A 17,153-nucleotide genomic window follows, 5' to 3' on the forward strand; every position below is an offset into this window, starting at 1 on the left:
GTGTTAGCAGCTTTATTCAATCGCCATTAGCTTCGGGTAGCATTTCACGAGCTAGCCCGCTGAGCATATGCCATGCGCTGTAGTCGCCGGACCATCTATCGCTGAACCGCGAGCTCCGTCATGGTTCTGCGCAAATGCAACATCTGTGATCGCCGGTTCAAGAAAACAGAGCATTTCAAGCGCCATGAGCGGTCACGTCAGTCCAGAGGTCCTTTTTGGTAATATAACTGATTCTGACATTCGAGTTAGATACCAAGGAACGTCCCTACGAATGCAATGTCTGCCATAAACGGTTTTCTCGCAGGTAAAGACCCAAATTACGATGCGCTTGTTTCATGATATCTGATCCTCTGGACTCTAGTGATGTTTTGAGTCGGCATGCCAAAGGCCACAATAATCCGCATAGTCGGACGGCCGCCGGGGCTAAGATCGAAGACGCTGCTGCGGCTGGCCAAGCTCAAGATCGCCGGTCCTCTGCGATGCCGATGGTTGCCGGACCCGAAAATGGAGTTCATATGTTGCCCAGCTTTGGTACAGAGGCACATCAAATACCGAATTTCCCAACGACACCAGCTCTCTCAGCGCCGGGACTCCCACCGTCCTCTCTGGATTTCCTGGCAGATATCTCGGCCCATCATGCTCGAACAGAGCCGGAGATTCACCACATGATGATTGATGAACAGCAGCCGTATTTCGGCTGGAATGAAGTGACGCCTGCCGACCAAACTCCCCACAGACCTGGCATGACATTTGACTCAGTGCCAAACGACATGTTGCAGATGTGGCTTGAGCCCCGCACAGACTCGGGATCGAATAACGGTTCGCTTGATTTGATGCGGGAGGGTCATTTTCCCTTGATGGGGGACAATGCGGTTGTTTCGCCAGACCGGCAGAACCGACACTCAATCGACAGTGGCAAGTCGGGCGGAGACAACATTCCAAATGAAAGATTTTCCAAAGTCCAGCGATGCTGGTTAGCTCCACCCAATCACGCCGGTCGACTCATGAACACTCTATGGCACGATATGGTCTACAGCCCTGCGGATAACGTGTTCACGGTGAATTCGTTGCATGTCCCCAGCGAGTCAAGTCTACTTCAAGGATCGCGATGTGGGGTTGATGAGGACTGCAGACGCCGTCTTCAGGCGGCGTTTGGACAACCAGTGTTCACTCAGCCCAATATGCAATCTCCCAACCGCAATGGTCTTTCCCCCGCTGCACTCAATATGACTGTCAATGGCCTACCCGCGTTTCCTCCCGCGGAGATCTTGGATATGGCTCTTGACCTTTATTTTCGCACTTTCCACCCTTTCGTGCCATTTGTACATCTTCCGACCTTCTCGGCGCAGAAGGCGCATGTTCCGCTACTTCACGTTATGTGTCTTATCGGTATGATGATGATGGGAACCAAGGGGACCACTAGTTATGTGGTCAAAAATTTCACCGTGGGTCAAATACTCATTAGCTGTCTTTTTCTGTACTGACAATCATGCACAGAGCACACTCGAAAAGGTGACTGCCGAGTTATCAAAGTGTTCAATGGGAACCGAGAATTCATCCGGCTCTGTTTCTACTTTTGCCACGGCATTTCTCTTTTTGAGCCTCGCCGCATTGACTGGCGTAAGATTGGCTTGTGTTTGTTCGTCCTCTTTCCGTACTAATTCATTCTTCAGGAGAAAGCGCACTTGGAGCAATGCCAGATCCTTTACGTGAGTCTGATGTCGGTAAGTATGGTTTCCATGTGAATTACAAACTTTGGCTCTAACAAGGATCACAGATCACACAACGACATGGACTATTTGCAGCAACTGAAGGGCAGATCCTCGACATGAGCCTGTTTGAGGCAGTCCCCGATATCGACATGCGATGGAAGGCATGGAGTAAAGTTGAGTCCGCTAAAAGGTGAGTGGCAGCGTTCTATTCAGTAGAGAATATTCTAACACAAGCTGAACAGAGTCGTCGTCGGACTCCTCCTCGTGGATTCATGGTACTCCTCGTTCCTATCTACGAGTCCAATCATAGTCCCCGACTCCATCAAAGTCATTCTCCCTTGCAACGAAGCTCTATTCAGTGCCCACTCCTCAATGCGCTGGACGCAGCTTATCCGCAACGGAAAACGGATCCTGATGCCGACGGTGCTGGCACCGTCTGAGAAAATCAACATCCCGACGCTCGACGGACCCGCCGATGACTTTTGCATCCACGTCGTACTCGCAATGGTCCAGCTCCGCCAGTCAGAAGCATACCATCGCCTCCTCTCCAACCGTGCCAGTTACCCCTTCGCCCCCTGTCACACATATGCCATGGACGGGCGGGCCCGATGCCTTCCCTCCCTGCAATTCCAACTCATCAGTACCTACGGTGAAAATATGGAATGCATGAACCCAAATGCCTCGGTCATGTGGCATAATATGTGCATGACCCTGACGGCAGATATTCAGATCTTTGATCTCGCCGCTGGCCGGGCTGGTCCCGGCCCCGCGCGTAAAGCTCTGGACAATATCGCAGAGTGGTCACAAACCCCCGCAGCGCGACGTGCCTGTCTGCACGCCGCACATATCTACCGCGCCATGACAAATCGCAAAGCATCAGACCCTCCAACGTTTCACTCCGTTTTCGCCGTCTTCTCCGCAGCACTGGTGCTGGGTCTGTACACATTCATGGTCCCCAGCTCCGCATCCTGTCCAGCCGGCCTCGGTTCCATCGAATTAATGGATGATATCGACTGGCACCAGGTTGGCACGGAGGGGTTCACAAGTTTCATGGACCCCCGCGGTAGCCAGGACTTTTCGCCGACAGATGACCCCGCTGTCAACTTCATCCGCAACGGCGCGACGATCTACCTGCGCGGCGTTCCTTTTCAAGGCGGGTACCAGTCTGCTCGTCGGATTCTCTTGGACTATGCGGGTCTCTTGAAAGATTCGGGGAAGTGGAGCGTGAAGAAATTCTCGTATATTTTGCACATCATGAGTGATGTGCTAATGGATGTGGAGTGAATCGAGTTGTCTTCTAGCTGGGCTAGCTAGACTTTGTCTTGCAATGTATACTACTCCATACGCTGGGAGGCTGTTTGGTTCTTCTGGGTTATGATGATCTAAATGATTAAACGACTCCAAAGTTTTTATCGGCCAGCCCCTACTTCTCACACCTAGTGTTTATGCTTCTCATGCTTATGTGCCCCTCCATCGCCGTGCTCCAACTGCGCCTTGGGCACAATGTAATGGTGCAAGGTCTCCCGAACCTGGGTCTTCTGCTCAAATGCATAAGCCATCTCAATCAACGTCGGTTCACTCCACTTCAGCCCCATGAACGCCAGACCCATGGGAACACCAGGAGCCACAGAGGTCAAGTTCCACGGAGGAGACAGCTGCACATGCGTTCCTGCGGGATACGCGCCCATCGGCACAGTAACAACCGGTCCACCGACCACAGCTGAAACGGGGTATCCCAGGTTCGTTGGCAGAATCACCGCATCGAGGTTTGCTCTCTCGATAGCGCCGAAGACACCACCTTCTCCGCCGAAGTGCAAGTTTTGTTCGTACAGTGGCCAGAAGGCAGGCGATGTGTTGTTGATGCCCACTTTGAGGGCGTGGTCCCATGTACCCGTGTTCCGGGCCGGCCATTTCTCGCGAGGAAACCTGTGCGTGAAGGAACGCACATCTGCAAGGCTGTGCACGTCTTGGGGATTGGTTTTCAGCTCGGAGAGATAGTTCGCCAGGTCACTGATGAAATCCGCTTCCAGGACCGTTTCGCTGACACTGCTGTTCTGGAAGTTCGCGTACGCGGTGAAGTTGGTGTCTTCGACGATGACGGCACCGAGTTTCTTGAGGACTTTGATGCTGGCCTCGAATGCGGCGTAGTAGGGCGCCATCGCGGGGCCGTTGTTTAATGCGAGTACATTGCGCGGGATACCGATGCGTTTGCCCTTCAGGCCACCTTCTTTGCAGTACTGAGCGTAGTCTGGGACGTGCTGCTTGTAGGGGCTGGCTAGGGTATAGTTGTCGTGCTGGTCCTGGCCAGCGATGGCACTGAGAACTAGGGCTGCGTCTTTGACGGTGCGAGCCATGGGACCAACGGTATCCTGGCGCTCGCTGACGGGGATGACCAGGTAGCGAGAGGTGAGTCCGACGGTCGGTTTGATGCCAACCAGGCCGCTCTTTTCACTAGGGCTGGTGATACTCCCGGAAGTCTGGATGTGCTGCATTAGAGGCATTGTCTTTCGTTGGACGGAGAGGAACCACTCCTTACCTCAGTGCCCAAACTGGCATATGCGAGACCCAGATCGGAGGCAACACCGCTCCCACTGGAAGACCCGCTAGGATCCTGGTTGGGGACATGAGCCGCGATGACCTGTCCGCCCCATGCACTCCAGCCGTTGGACGAGTTGGTGGAGCGGAAATTGGCCCACTGGGAGAGATTGGTCTTGCCCAGGATGATCATGCCTGCTTTGCGCAGTCTGGCTGCGATGGTCGAGTCTGAGATGGGTTTGGCATCCATTAGGGCATACGAGCCGGCTGCAAACATATTAGTTGGTAAGCGTACCCAGCGAACTATCCGTCAAGTGTGGAAGAGTACATACCATTTGTCTGAAGCTCATCATCTGTGCCGATATTCTCTTTGATGAGAATCGGGAGGCCATGGAGCGGTCTATACCGCCGGAGATTAGTTACTTTGAATGGTTAACTACTCAAAATGGCGAGAAAGAGATGCGCACCCTCTGATGATTCCCTTCCTCCGCTCTTCATCCAGCTCCTTGGCGATCTCCCACACCTCCGAGTTCAGCTCAACAACCGCTCGAACGGTTGAATTGACTTCTGCAGTCCTTCTGATATATGCCTGGTTTTCTTCATCAGAAACAAGCCATTGCGATACTCAGTGTGTCACTCACATCCACGAGATCCACGCTCGTAAAACAGCCGGCGTCAAGCCCATGCTGAAGCTCTCGTGCCGTGGCAGTGAGGAGATCCGGATAGGTACATTCCGCAGCTAGAAGTTGATAGTAGTTGGTAAGAATCTATTTCCCCAGTTGCTTGTCAAGGGCTTCGTACCGGTGCGAATCGAGCAAAATACTGCTGCGACCAAGCCCACAACAGCCACTCGGAACATGGTCATTGTTGTCAAGAACATCCGAGATTATTTCTCTACGTATTTCCCTCAGTCTTCTCTGCTAGGCAGCGGGTGAATCGCCCCGCTTTATACCTAGCCAGGCCTTATCTACCCGCCTTCCAGTTCAGTGAAAGCGCGGTTCCTGCCGCCTATCATCGCCCAGCTAGGCAGGTGGCATTCTTACCAATGCCGAGTTTCTCACATCTGTGGTTAGTTTCCGATGTATATGCGTGTCGTTGGCTCTATGTACTGTTCCCGACTCTAATGCTGTATGTACAAAAGGGTATAAATGCCTTCCTTTACCGATATAAAATGCCATCGACCATCTGCCCAATTGCCAAAGAACTCGTCAACCCCGGACTCTCAATGCCCAACAAATTCACAAACCCCGGGAAACCCTCTTCTTCCTGGATTACAAAATCCTGAAATCCCGTCCCCTCATTAACACCCGCTTTGCGACCAAGCTTAGGCCGAATCCCGCAGTAATCTAGCGCGATAGCGGACACATCTACGCCTGGTAGATAGGCCTGGATCTCGGGGAGAGCTTGCTCCAATCGAGCCGGCGACGGCTTGAGATCATTTGGGTCGTCGACCCACTCAACGTCTGGTCCGAAGCGGATGCGTCCGCCCATGTCTAGAGTGAGGTGAGTGCCGAGCCCGCCGTGGCCTGGTACAGTGGCGGGGTAAACGAGCACGGAGGTTTTGGGGCGTGATGCAGCGTACGAGAAGTACGTGCCCTTGGCATAGTGCGGAACGCGGTGGCGGTCTGGCGGGAGAAGCATGTTATTGATTGCACAGGCGCCGTGTCCAGCACTGTTAATCAGCGTCTCGGTGGTAATCGTCGTCTCGGAGCCGTCCTCATCAGACACGGCCGTTATTTCATACCCGCCGCCGGCCACGGGCTGGATATTCGTCACACGCGTCTTGAAAGCGACATCGCCGCCGCGCTCCTCGAACGAACCCTGTAGATATGTCATGAGTGCATGGCTGTCCACGATGCCCGTCGTCTCACTCTCCACGATCCCCGCCTCGGCTCTGACGTCTGGCTCGCGCTGCAGCGCTTCTTCCCGTGATACCAGCCGCGTAGGCGCATCACCTAGTCCCTGTGCGTGCTTGTGGACTTTCAGACACGCATCCCATTGAGTGGCTGTCTGCGCGACGATCCATTTCTTCGTGTTCTGGTGGGGGATGTCGTGGGTGGAGCATAGGTCGTAGAGCATGTTCCGGCCTTGGATGCAGAGCTTTGTTTTCAGGGAGTTGGCGGGGTAGTAGAGGCCGGCGTGTATGACCTGGACAGAGCTTGTATGTTAGTCCTCGAGCTCTTTGGTGTTGGCTACTTTGGGGGCTATATACTTCGGAATTGCGGCTGCTTGTCTCCGTCCCCGGTGCGTCGTGTCTCTCTAGAAGGATGGTCGAGGTGCCCTCTCGCGCGGCGAGCTGGCGCGCAGCTGCCAGGCCGACGACTCCGGCACCAATTACCTAGTGAAGGAGATGTTGAATCAGCGGGTGTTTGTTCTTCCGGCTATGCCTAGGGGTAGAAGAAAAGGGGACTCACCGCATGTGTAAAATCCGCATTGGTGGAGCGTGTAGTAGAGAAGAAACGGCGATGTGGCAGCCTCGCAAGGAATGATGGGCGCGGCGGCATAGTGTGTGGGTGAAGGAGAGAACCTGAGTTTGAGGTGAAGACCGACTTGGCCTACAGCGCCGATCCGACCCGCACTTGACGACACTACGGAACTATGGATACATCTAGATCGGATAAGTTGACTGAAGAACTTTGAATTATGATGTAAATGCACTGGTCCCACAACGAGGTAGTAACCAGTGTACAATTTCCAATTGGATTCTCTATATACGGTGTATGGGACATGGAGTACTGTGCACCAATATCTAACGCTTGTGGCAATTCCGAAGCATCTCATCGAAGTGCTTAGAGGACAGGTTAGCCAATAATCTCAATCATCATCGAACAAACTCACCTGTCGTCGCTCTGTCGCTAATTTGCCTTGGGTATCCTGCCATCGGCCAGTCAGTCAGCATAACTCCCCGGTCGGATATCACACACAACATACACTAATGATGGTTAAGATCAAGGAATAATTGTTGAACAAAAATCGCTCACGCCGCTTCGCGTCCGTGCCGTTTCGACTCAGTTTCGCCAGGAGAGCATCGAATTCGGCAGTCAGGCGAGCGAGGCTGTTGGACACGGGCTCGTCATCTCCAGCATCGCTGCTGAGGACCAAGAGGCCATGTAGAAGCTGGCCAAACCGTTGGGTCAGGAAATGCGGGGCCGAGGACGTTTTCAAGTCATCCCCGCCCGCGAGGGACAGTGCAGCACCTGCACTGCGTCCGGTGTTCGATCCGACTCGTTTCAGCGACTCGTTGTGGAGGTCCATGATAACCTGGAACCGGGGCCACAGGCGCATATTAATCCCATTGACATAAGAATCGGCCACGGGCACCTTGCGCCGTTGCAACTCAAAGGCCGAGTGCTGGTTGAGACGGACACAGATCAAAACGCCGAGAGAGTCGGTGGTGTTGTCGATCAATTTCTTGGTCAGGTTCTGGCCAAGGGTGAAAATTGGTTCGAAGATGTCCATCGCCATTCGCGATATTTGATGGAATGACAGAGCGGAGAAGAACTCGGTGAGGAAAGAGTATTCGGCAGAGATGTTGTCCATGAGAGCGACGTTGAAGTTTCGGAAGGGGAGTTCAATGCCATGGAAATGGTTGTCTTCCTCGGCCAGATATGAGGATATTGCCTGCGGGTTACTGGTTCGAAGAATATCAACCCGCCTGCCCAAGGAAAATGGGTCATGTGCGGCAGAGCCAGCTCGGCCGCTGTGGGTATGTCCTGGAGAGGGGCGTGAGTATTTTTTTATTGCTGACGCACAGAATGACAATTACCTGTTCGGTGTCCGGAGGGCTCGCCTCCCAGTACTTCGTTCCGGTCACTAGGCCAGATCTTGATTTTCTCGAGTGCCTGCAGATACCGCGTAAAATTGGAGGTATAGTACCAGCGCAACGTGTTGATATATGCTTGTGAGATCTCGCTCGCCAGATTTGAGTGGGCCTTGGTCAGGTAGCTGAATAGATCTTTATACTTCACCAGCCGTTGCTGCTGGATGATCTGCGAGTTGATGTTCGGAGACCGCATCGCACGGATCTGCGCCACCAAGTAGTCCCTGATTCGTTCGAGCGCCTAGATCACAGTTAATCCAAGATTCGACTCATAGGCGGAAGCAAACGTACCTTGTTCTTCACATCTTCCAGGAGCGGACGAACGTCCTCAACCGCTTTGAACCCGTTGGATGCAGACGCCTTGGCTTCGATGTTCGTCGCACGTGCGTCGATTTCATTCAGAGCGCGCACCCAATTCTCATCCACAGGGCCCTCAACAATGGTCCGGATGGTTTTCGGGGCGATACTGATCTCCTCCACGGACGGACCCAGCAGACGCTCGACATTGCGCCTGTTGTCCAGCATGGCGTTCAATTGGGTGGAGCGAGTCTGCAAGGACTCGATTTCCGCCGACACGGCGCCCAATTCAGACTGAAAGTCATTCAGGTAGAGTTCGACCGACTTGCACACATCGTCGCAGCCCGTGATGGACGTGTGGAGATCCTGAAACTTGTCTCGCTCCTTCTCGAACTGCTGAATTGTTTGGGCATTGACATCACTGCCTCGCGTCTTCTTCACCAGCGCCAGCTCTTGCTCCTCGGCCACGAATTCCTCGAGGCTCCGCCCGTCGAAATTCACGACTGCCACCAGCTGCGCGGGCCGGCTGGTCAAGTGCGCGGATCGTCGGGGGAGATCTTTCTGGGTCTGGGTTTCCTTTCCAATAATCCCGCTCAACACTTCCAGCGGATCTGGGACATTGGCCGGACGGGGTCGGCGAACATTGGTTTCCTTGGTCTCTGGTCGCGGAAGGGAGGTGGTGGATCCGCTCACGGTGAGCAGGGAGGTAGTGGACGAGGCGCGCGACACGGGCCCGGGACGGCCATATGGACTAGGCGACAGATGGGATGAACGGGGCGGTAAGGGCGAGATGCTGCAATTCGCCCCGGAGGGAGTCGAGGTGCCGGAGATGCGGTCACGCCACATTCTCGTGATCCATGTGAGGTGGTGGACGTGTAGTTGGCCAGTGTACAGAACTCCCCAAGGCCAGGCTATGGACTGGGAGTACACTAAACCCGATCGGGCCGTAGCGACACGGGCGCCCCGCCACAACAAAAATCGCTTTTTTCTTCCTTCTTCTTCCTCTCCTCCACTCTCTTCCCGGATACCATTGATCGCTTTTCTTTTTATCTCCCTTTTTGACACTCACTAACCTTTCACCATGGCTGACGAGGTATGTCTCTCTTTTCTTTCCCCCAGTCTCTATTCCCTTCTGCCTCGATCTGCCCTGGTCTCTCCCAGCCCCGCATCCCATGCGGCTCCCCCCCCCCCCTCTCGTGTCCTCGGGTGAACAGCCATTTCTTACTCATGTACCATACTAATTGACCACTTCCAGCATGATGTTACCTTCGAGTCGGCGGATGCCGGTGCGTCCACCACCTACCCCATGCAGTGCTCGGCTCTGCGCAAGAACGGTCACGTTGTGATCAAGGGCCGTCCCTGCAAGATCGTCGACATGTCCACCTCCAAGACGGGCAAGCACGGTCACGCCAAGGTGCACATGGTCGCCATCGATATCTTCACCGGCAAGAAGCTGGAGGATCTGTCTCCCTCCACCCACAACATGGATGTCCCCAACGTCACCCGCAAGGAGTACCAGCTGGTGCGTCGTCCCCACTAAGAGAGCGGGGAAATCGCACAGACACTGACCTTCTTGTTCAGCTGGACATCACTGACGACGACTTCCTGTCCCTGATGGACGACACTGGTTCCACCAAGGACGACGTCAAGGTCCCCGACAGCGACCTCGGTGAGCGCATCATTCGCATGTTCCGTGAGGAGGAGAAGGACGTCAGTAAGTACACCCGCGATCGCCTTCTGCGGATTCCGTATCTGACCATCACTTCCCAGACGTCGTTGTCCAGACCGCCATGGGTGAGGAGGCCGCCATCGATGTCAAGGAGGCTCCCAAATAAGCGGATCACTCCCTGGATCGCCTGTGATGTCAACCGTTATACTCAAAATGGCTTGTGCCTCAAAAAAATTCATCTTCAATGGTTCAATGGCCGGGTATTGTCTGTATCCACCATCTAGCCTTGGATGTAGGCTGGACCGACGAGAAGAATTGCTTTGGTTGGCAGCATGACTTGTTATCCGAAGATCAGTTCTGAGTCCCAGCATCTCATGATCGTGTGACGAATGAATCCGTAACCTTTATATGGTCTTTCTTGTATTTTTTTTTCTCTCCGTAACTAGTAGAACATGGTGTTTTTTGTTACACTACCTGTACTCTTGAAGTTATTTCCAAGCATGCTGGGTGGTCGTGGACCCGAAGCGGCGGTGACTTTTTGCAGAAAAAAAAAAAAAAGTCCGGGACGTCAGCATTATTCACGTAAAGAACATCATCCCCTCCACCCCAAACAGACAAGCCATGCTCCGGCTGCCCTGGGATGGTGGAATACGTCACTCGAGGGGTCTGCGGCCAAGAAGGATGCCGGACACGGCGCTACTATATTGACGCGGGCCTGTGGTTCTGCAAACGCGGCCACCGACAAGCGGTAGGAGAGCGCCCCTTCCGTCCTGTCACGACGGAGTCAAGGCGTAAGCACGAATGCCAAGGCTAAATTATCGTGCAGGGTGTCCAAGTCGAAGAAGATCCAGAGGATTTCGCAAAGCAAGGCAAGACGCATCGGGTGAAACGCGCCGCGACCGAGAAGTCTAGAAAGAGTACGGTGAACACCCACTCCCTCTCGCGGGATGCGCTGACATTGCAATAAAAGCATATCGCGGTCGCCAGGCCTATACGCTTTTCCTGCAGGCTTACCAATTGATCCTCTGGAAACAGTGCCATGTCTTGGTTCGCGAGCAAGGCTTTCCCGAGCAGTTCGAGGTAAGTTGATGAGCAGCCCGAACGGGATGCGAGACTAAGACATTTGTCTAGCATGTCGTTCGCGACCTCTGGGCTCTTCGGCTGCAGGACTACTCATTGAAGATCAATGAATCCTTCGAGGAGGACGAGTCGGAGCCCGAACTCTTCAGTTCGCAGCCGACCGAAAAGGACGAGTCGCAAGACTTGGGCTTCAAACCCCGTGGGAATTACCTGGCCTGGCCTCGTCTTATCGATTCCATCGGTCTATGTTATCTAGCTGCCCTCATAATGCGGCTTCCGATTTGTGTCAGTGATTTTCATCGGTATGTACCTTGGTCTCCTCTTGTTTTCAAGGGGCTCACATTTGTTGCAGTCTGGTCATCCGGCAAGATGTTCCCTACATCCGAGTGGTGAGGGAAATCCCTAGCGAGATGAGAGATAAATTTCCCCCGGAATTCCTATCACTGCTCGAGGTCAGCGTATGTACGCTACTGTATGTCTCATCGAGGAACAGGCTGACCTTTTTTCAACACAGAAACTCCCGAAAGCTGGCCACTTCCAGCGAGCCTTCTTCGAGCTGCAGATATTCTACGAACGTCGCTTCGGCGTCGTCGTTCCTCCACTGAACTCTCCTCTCATTCTGTACCGTCACATTAAGAGACTGGCTATTCCTGGTAAGAGGAATCTCCCAGTTTAAAGCTTCTGCTGTTGACACGAGGCTCTAGTCGAGGTATACGAGGCAGTCAAGAAACTGCAAGATATAGTGGGCTTCACATACCAATATCCTTTTCGAAAACAAGGGCGCAAAATGCCGCTCCACCTGCCTGAGGTCCAGATCATGGCTTTGATCGTCATTGCCACGAAACTGCTATTTCCATTTGATAGCGTGAAGCGGTATCCAACTACGAGCAACGAGCCTGCTGCTCAGATCATGGATTGGAATATCTGGGCGCAGGCCCACAGACAGTTCGATAGCCATGACCGTCCTGATGGCGAGATCGGGAAGGGCAATGCCATCCACGTCACTGATAAAGATGTGCTGAATATGACCCCGGGTCAGATGGACCAGTACATGGACTGGTATGCAAACAGCTGGTTGGACAATTCAAGAGGTAAGGAGTGCCGATGTACTATGAAATTGCATTTGATATTGATCATGTATAGCTACCAACCCTCTCGCCGGGATGTTCCCTGCCACGCAGCCAAATGCGAGCGTTGATCCACCTCCGTCTATAGCCACAGACCCGGACGAAGCTTTGGAACAACTGTTACACACCGTGATTCAAGACCTCCGGCCCAGGCGAGTTGTCCCAGACGAAGAACAGGGAGTGTCCCGTCCGGGCTCTGGGTACCAGCGGTGTCGGCCAGGGTCTACATTCACTGAACCTGAGCAGGCATTTTACGAACTGGCAGCCCGGCTTACGGCTGTATCGGTACAAACGCTGCTCCGAGCTGTCTCGCACACCGAGACTCGGCTTGAACGGTTCTTGGACGACCAGAAACTCCTCGAAGACTTTGGCGAGAGCGGTGCAGAAGCGTTGGATGGCGATGTGCTGGATGACCTGGATGAGCAGATGACAGATCTGGTCATGGGTGATGGTATGGAGATTTAGTATGCATCGCGGCGTCTTTTCTGTAGTATTTTAGCGTTATTTTATTCTATAGTACATAGTGATATCCCATGCTTTCTCTTCGGTCCATAGTGAATGGAGACATGTCACGTGTAAGTACAGCCCTATTCACGTGACTGGGTATTCAAGGGCTGTAACGATCCCGTGACCACTTTTTCCTAAGCGAGCTCACTCACATTGCCGCCGCCTCTTCCGCCTCGATCTCACTGCGACCGACAACAACGAAAACCCGCAACCAGTACGTACAGTCCCTTCAAATGCCTATTCCCGTGTCCTCTTGACCTAGCAAGCTAACATTTTCTTTTTCTGCGTCTTCCAGTGCAGATGTAGGTCATTCTGAACCCCCGTTCCCCGTTCCCCGGTGCCTTCCAGCCCGTGGACCGTTCGCAAAGCGTCCCCCGGCCCGATCGAATGAATCCCAGAATCTAATTTCTCTCGAATACAGTTTCGTCAAGACCCTGACGGGTAAGACCATTACCCTCGACGTTGAGTCGAGTGACACCATCGACAACGTCAAGGCCAAGATCCAGGACAAGGAGGGCATTCCCCCGGACCAGCAGCGCCTGATCTTCGCCGGCAAGCAGCTTGAGGATGGCCGTACCCTGAGCGACTACAACATCCAGAAGGTACGATTCCCTGTGTGGTGGAGGATGTGAGCAGTGGATGGATATCCTCGAATCCGACGTTACGGTTCAAAGGCTTTGGGGATGGAAATCCACTGCATCATTGTTCAGCATGGGATCAGTTCAGATGAATGGTGGCTAACAACGTCATTTCTCGTTATAGGAGTCCACTCTCCACCTGGTCCTCCGTCTCCGTGGTGGTATCATCGAGCCTTCCCTGAAGGCCCTTGCCTCCAAGTACAACTGCGAGAAGTCCATCTGCCGCAAGTGCTACGTACGTGACATCAACAGGCTTTTACGTCCCCCAGATGATTTAAACTAACCGGTTCCTCTACAGGCCCGTCTGCCTCCCCGTGCCACCAACTGCCGTAAGAGGAAGTGCGGCCACACCAACCAGCTCCGCCCCAAGAAGAAGCTCAAATAAGCGACTCGCCCCCCTTTTCGTTGTGTTCGGTGTGCGGTGGAGCAGCGTGGTTGGACTGCGACATGGAAGAGGTCTATACATGGCGTTAGAAAATGATGGAACAAATCAATACAGCCACAGTCGGTCGACCTGTTGTTAGTTGGCTCCTCTTGCCTATCGAGTTGCAATTCATGATTTCAATGTTGTAAAAAAATTCAAGTTGGAATTCAGTGCTCTCTTTCTCTCTCCGCTAGATATAGGTACAATGCTTGCGCAAGATGGACATCGCGCGCAAATCAACAGGGAACAAAGGTGGCCTGCACCAGGCTGGCCGAAAATACACAGGAGTCCTAGCATCTCATCTCTATCTTCCCCGGTTACATCATCCACCGACGCTGGTTGTCATCGCCGCCATCTTTATTGTCGTGGTCCTTGTGTCCTCCCTTCTTCGCTGGGCTACCGTGTCTGGAAGAGGAAGAAGTTGTCAGCCAAGCTCTGTTTGGTAACGATAGAGGGGATACACTCACGCGAAGAAAAGCACCGTGATAGCAGCAGCCAGAGCAGCATGCAACACGACAACCAAAATCAACAAGATCTTGCTAGCCTTGGCATCCGTAGCATTGAGAACCGGGTAGAGGTTGCGCAGCAGGAAGAAAACCGTCCACACGAAGCCAACGCCAACAAGCGCCCAGTTCAGCGCCGTCAGCGGACTCCAGCTGACGAGCGCGACCCCAATCCAGACCAGATTCGAGTACCCATACAGCGCCCAGCACTCGATCAGATCAGCCGTCGAGCTACCGAACCAGCGCAGCGCAGCCCACAGCGCAATCGGCACTACACCCGTATACCCGTAGATCAAGCCCGCCGCGCCAGACAGGAGCCTGAAGTCGTACTCGAAGTGCTCGTCGTCATGGTTCGCCAACCACTGTGAGATCGTGCCCGTCAGGAAAAGAATCACCACGACCGTCGTCGCGATCCAGATCGGCCCGTACAGGTCCGCATTGCCCTCGAGTACATCGAGGAAGTTGGTTCGTGGGTACAGAGCCGCCACGCACCGCCGCAGCACCTCGTTCGTGTCCACGTCGAAAAACCGCTCGTAGTAGTGCAGCGACCACCAGCTATGCTTGGTCGGCGTGCCGCCCGGTGAGCGGTCCCGGCCACCACCACGCGATGAGCTGCCGCCTAAGAATGGGGCGGAGTCGGCTTGGGCTTTTGCGTTGCGCTGGTCGGATTCGAAGTCTGGGGCGTGTCACAAACATGGTCAGTCATGCTCTGTTGTTATTGAAATTGAGGGCAACTCACTGGATGGGTGGAATTCAAGGTCCTCTTGCAGGTCGGTATGTCCGAGGTCGCCCTGCGGGTTGCGTGAGCGACCGACTTGGGGTTAATTGGAGGATTATCGACATACCTCGGCATCCACGTCAACAACCACATCGTAGCCCTGGTTCGCCATTATGGGTGGATTGGGTGAGATGGAAGGGCAGGAATGGGAGTTGCGAAGAAGAATACACAGCACAGGACACATCAGCTTCCCCCAGCGGGCCAAAACCAACGTGATCAGCCTGGCAGTACCCTGCCGCCTTCTTGACCGGGTTACTGCATAGATGGCCTTCCTTCTACAATATATGCCAGAAACAGGCCGATTACCGTCTTCATCGATCATTTGGAGACTGGGTCTTTTCTGATACAATTCTGATTCACCCCCCCGGTTTGAAGTGCCGTGCCACTGAACAGTGTGTTGTGGGTCATATCGCCTACAAAGGACCCCTGGGAAAATATATCATTTGCGACAACACTGGGTAAATGTTGTAACTCACCTGGATCTGAGATTGCACTGGTTTAGGGGACAGAATTCCCAGGGATGGACCAGTCCCGAATTAGTTCCGCCAGGGCATCCGTGTCGAGTGAGGAAGACAAGCTCTTCACTGCGTCAAACGGCGACTCGACTGGGTCATTACCCTCCTCCGAGGCAGAACGTCTGTCCAGCCTTCGAGCGGAAAAGGCAGAGGCAATCCGCCGCGCGTGCACCTCGCGCGACCTCGATGCTCTAGTTGAGCACGCAACCTCGGAAGGTGGTTTACTTGATGATGAACTGCGGCAAATAGCCTGTGAGTTTTTTTGGAATTTGATGAATGGATGGAACTGATCTTGAGGGAAAAGGGCCTCTCCTTTTGCAATGCGACGATAAGACACGACATGATGACCTTAAGCCCCTAGGCGAACTGCCTCGGCATGTAGACGAGGACCAGGTCCAGCTCGATGTTGACCGGTCCTTTGTCTACTACCCAAGCGGTTAGTCTGTCTGTTCAAGTGGCATGATTAAGTTGGTATACTAACTCCGACGCAGCCCCGGAAGATGAGATTTCAGCGAAGAAAGAGCAATTATCGGCCCTGATCAGACAAGTCATCAGGAACTACCCGATGCTTTGTTATTTCCAGGGCTATCATGACATCGTCCAGGTCCTACTCCTAGTTCTCGGCGAGCAAAAGGCCGCCTCGGCCATGGCACAGATATCGCTCTTTCGCATCAGAGACTACATGCTCCCCACGCTCTCACCGGCGATAAAGCATCTGCAGTTGATACCTGCAATCATCGAGACGGCTGATCCAAAGCTTCGACAGCACCTGGCCAACATCCAACCTTTTTTCGCTCTCGCAGCCACCTTGACCCTATACGCCCACGACATCCAGGAATACAGCGATATAGCCCGGTTGTTTGATTTCATTCTGGCGAAGGAACCAGTGGTCACCATCTACCTATTTGCAGCGATTATTCTCTCGCGCAAGAAGGAACTGCTGGAGATACCCACCGAAGAGCCGGAAATGCTACACTTCACCCTCTCCAAGCTCCCTTGTCCACTCGATCTGGAAAGCCATATCTTACAGGCTACACAACTCTTCCAGGACCACCCCCCGGAGTCACTACCCTTCGGTGCCTGGAAGCAGATCCCTCGGTGCAGCGTGCTCAAGGCATCTCGCGATCCTTTCCAGACCTACACGGTCGACGAAGCTGTGCAACTATTCCAGCAGCAGGCGCGGCAGATCCGTCGCGAGGAGCGGAGGCAACAGGTATTGAAGCTTGCGTGGAATCATCGACGGTCGATTGGATCGGTGGTTCTGGCTGTTGTGGTCGGGGTGGCATCGATCTATATCCGCAAGAAAGGTCTGGATGCTTCGATCTGGTCTGTTCTGGGCCGACTGCAGACACTCTGGAGGAGGTAGAGGGGGTTCAGAGTGTGTACTTGTAATAAATATGAAACTATTTTTATTGTGTCTGGTATAGATGACTTCTATCTGTGAAACAAAGCTCCTAGACACATTCTGTTAACAAAAGTACTTCGGCCAGGCAGATGGTCGCCTCAGGCATCAGCCGCGTGACGATGCCCAGCGGGCTGCCCGCTTGA

The 17,153-nt window shown here is 53.6% G+C and overlaps 7 protein-coding genes across 7 annotated transcripts; 3 read left to right on the forward strand and 4 right to left on the reverse strand.

The window, feature by feature from the left end:
* Positions 1–120: 120 nt before the first annotated feature.
* Positions 121–2,996, forward strand: PFLUO_LOCUS6996 (uncharacterized protein; the record flags this gene model as incomplete). Its single annotated transcript, XM_073784593.1, has 7 exons — positions 121–196; positions 250–304; positions 362–1,445; positions 1,498–1,620; positions 1,674–1,724; positions 1,778–1,902; positions 1,955–2,996. 7 exons carry the CDS (start codon positions 121–123, stop codon positions 2,994–2,996), a joined length of 2,556 nt encoding a protein of 851 aa, XP_073641033.1.
* A 152-nt stretch (positions 2,997–3,148) lies between these two features.
* Positions 3,149–5,106, reverse strand: PFLUO_LOCUS6997 (uncharacterized protein; the record flags this gene model as incomplete). The annotated part of the gene is made up of 6 exons (XM_073784594.1): positions 3,149–4,189; positions 4,249–4,514; positions 4,580–4,647; positions 4,715–4,836; positions 4,889–4,986; positions 5,049–5,106. The coding sequence occupies 6 exons, from the start codon at positions 5,104–5,106 to the stop codon at positions 3,149–3,151; spliced, it is 1,653 nt and encodes a 550-aa protein (XP_073641034.1).
* Positions 5,107–5,405: 299 nt separating this feature from the next.
* Positions 5,406–6,751, reverse strand: PFLUO_LOCUS6998 (uncharacterized protein; the record flags this gene model as incomplete). The annotated part of the gene is made up of 3 exons (XM_073784595.1): positions 5,406–6,395; positions 6,460–6,585; positions 6,662–6,751. 3 exons carry the CDS (start codon positions 6,749–6,751, stop codon positions 5,406–5,408), a joined length of 1,206 nt encoding a protein of 401 aa, XP_073641035.1.
* A 245-nt stretch (positions 6,752–6,996) lies between these two features.
* On the reverse strand, positions 6,997–9,210 carry PFLUO_LOCUS6999 (Vacuolar protein sorting-associated protein 52; the record flags this gene model as incomplete). Its single annotated transcript, XM_073784596.1, has 5 exons — positions 6,997–7,035; positions 7,086–7,121; positions 7,179–7,960; positions 8,014–8,308; positions 8,359–9,210. The coding sequence occupies 5 exons, from the start codon at positions 9,208–9,210 to the stop codon at positions 6,997–6,999; spliced, it is 2,004 nt and encodes a 667-aa protein (XP_073641036.1).
* Positions 9,211–9,445: 235 nt separating this feature from the next.
* On the forward strand, positions 9,446–10,199 carry PFLUO_LOCUS7000 (translation initiation factor eIF5A; the record flags this gene model as incomplete). Its single annotated transcript, XM_073784597.1, has 4 exons — positions 9,446–9,457; positions 9,620–9,886; positions 9,946–10,078; positions 10,135–10,199. The coding sequence occupies 4 exons, from the start codon at positions 9,446–9,448 to the stop codon at positions 10,197–10,199; spliced, it is 477 nt and encodes a 158-aa protein (XP_073641037.1).
* Positions 10,200–14,126: 3,927 nt separating this feature from the next.
* Positions 14,127–15,202, reverse strand: PFLUO_LOCUS7001 (uncharacterized protein; the record flags this gene model as incomplete). The annotated part of the gene is made up of 4 exons (XM_073784598.1): positions 14,127–14,214; positions 14,277–14,988; positions 15,052–15,103; positions 15,158–15,202. 4 exons carry the CDS (start codon positions 15,200–15,202, stop codon positions 14,127–14,129), a joined length of 897 nt encoding a protein of 298 aa, XP_073641038.1.
* A 408-nt stretch (positions 15,203–15,610) lies between these two features.
* On the forward strand, positions 15,611–16,971 carry PFLUO_LOCUS7002 (GTPase-activating protein gyp8; the record flags this gene model as incomplete). The annotated part of the gene is made up of 3 exons (XM_073784600.1): positions 15,611–15,857; positions 15,910–16,041; positions 16,097–16,971. The coding sequence occupies 3 exons, from the start codon at positions 15,611–15,613 to the stop codon at positions 16,969–16,971; spliced, it is 1,254 nt and encodes a 417-aa protein (XP_073641039.1).
* Positions 16,972–17,153: the final 182 nt, after the last annotated feature.

This window comes from Penicillium psychrofluorescens (genome assembly GCF_964197705.1).
Source record: "Penicillium psychrofluorescens genome assembly, chromosome: 4".
Lineage (NCBI taxonomy): Eukaryota > Fungi > Ascomycota > Eurotiomycetes > Eurotiales > Aspergillaceae > Penicillium > Penicillium psychrofluorescens.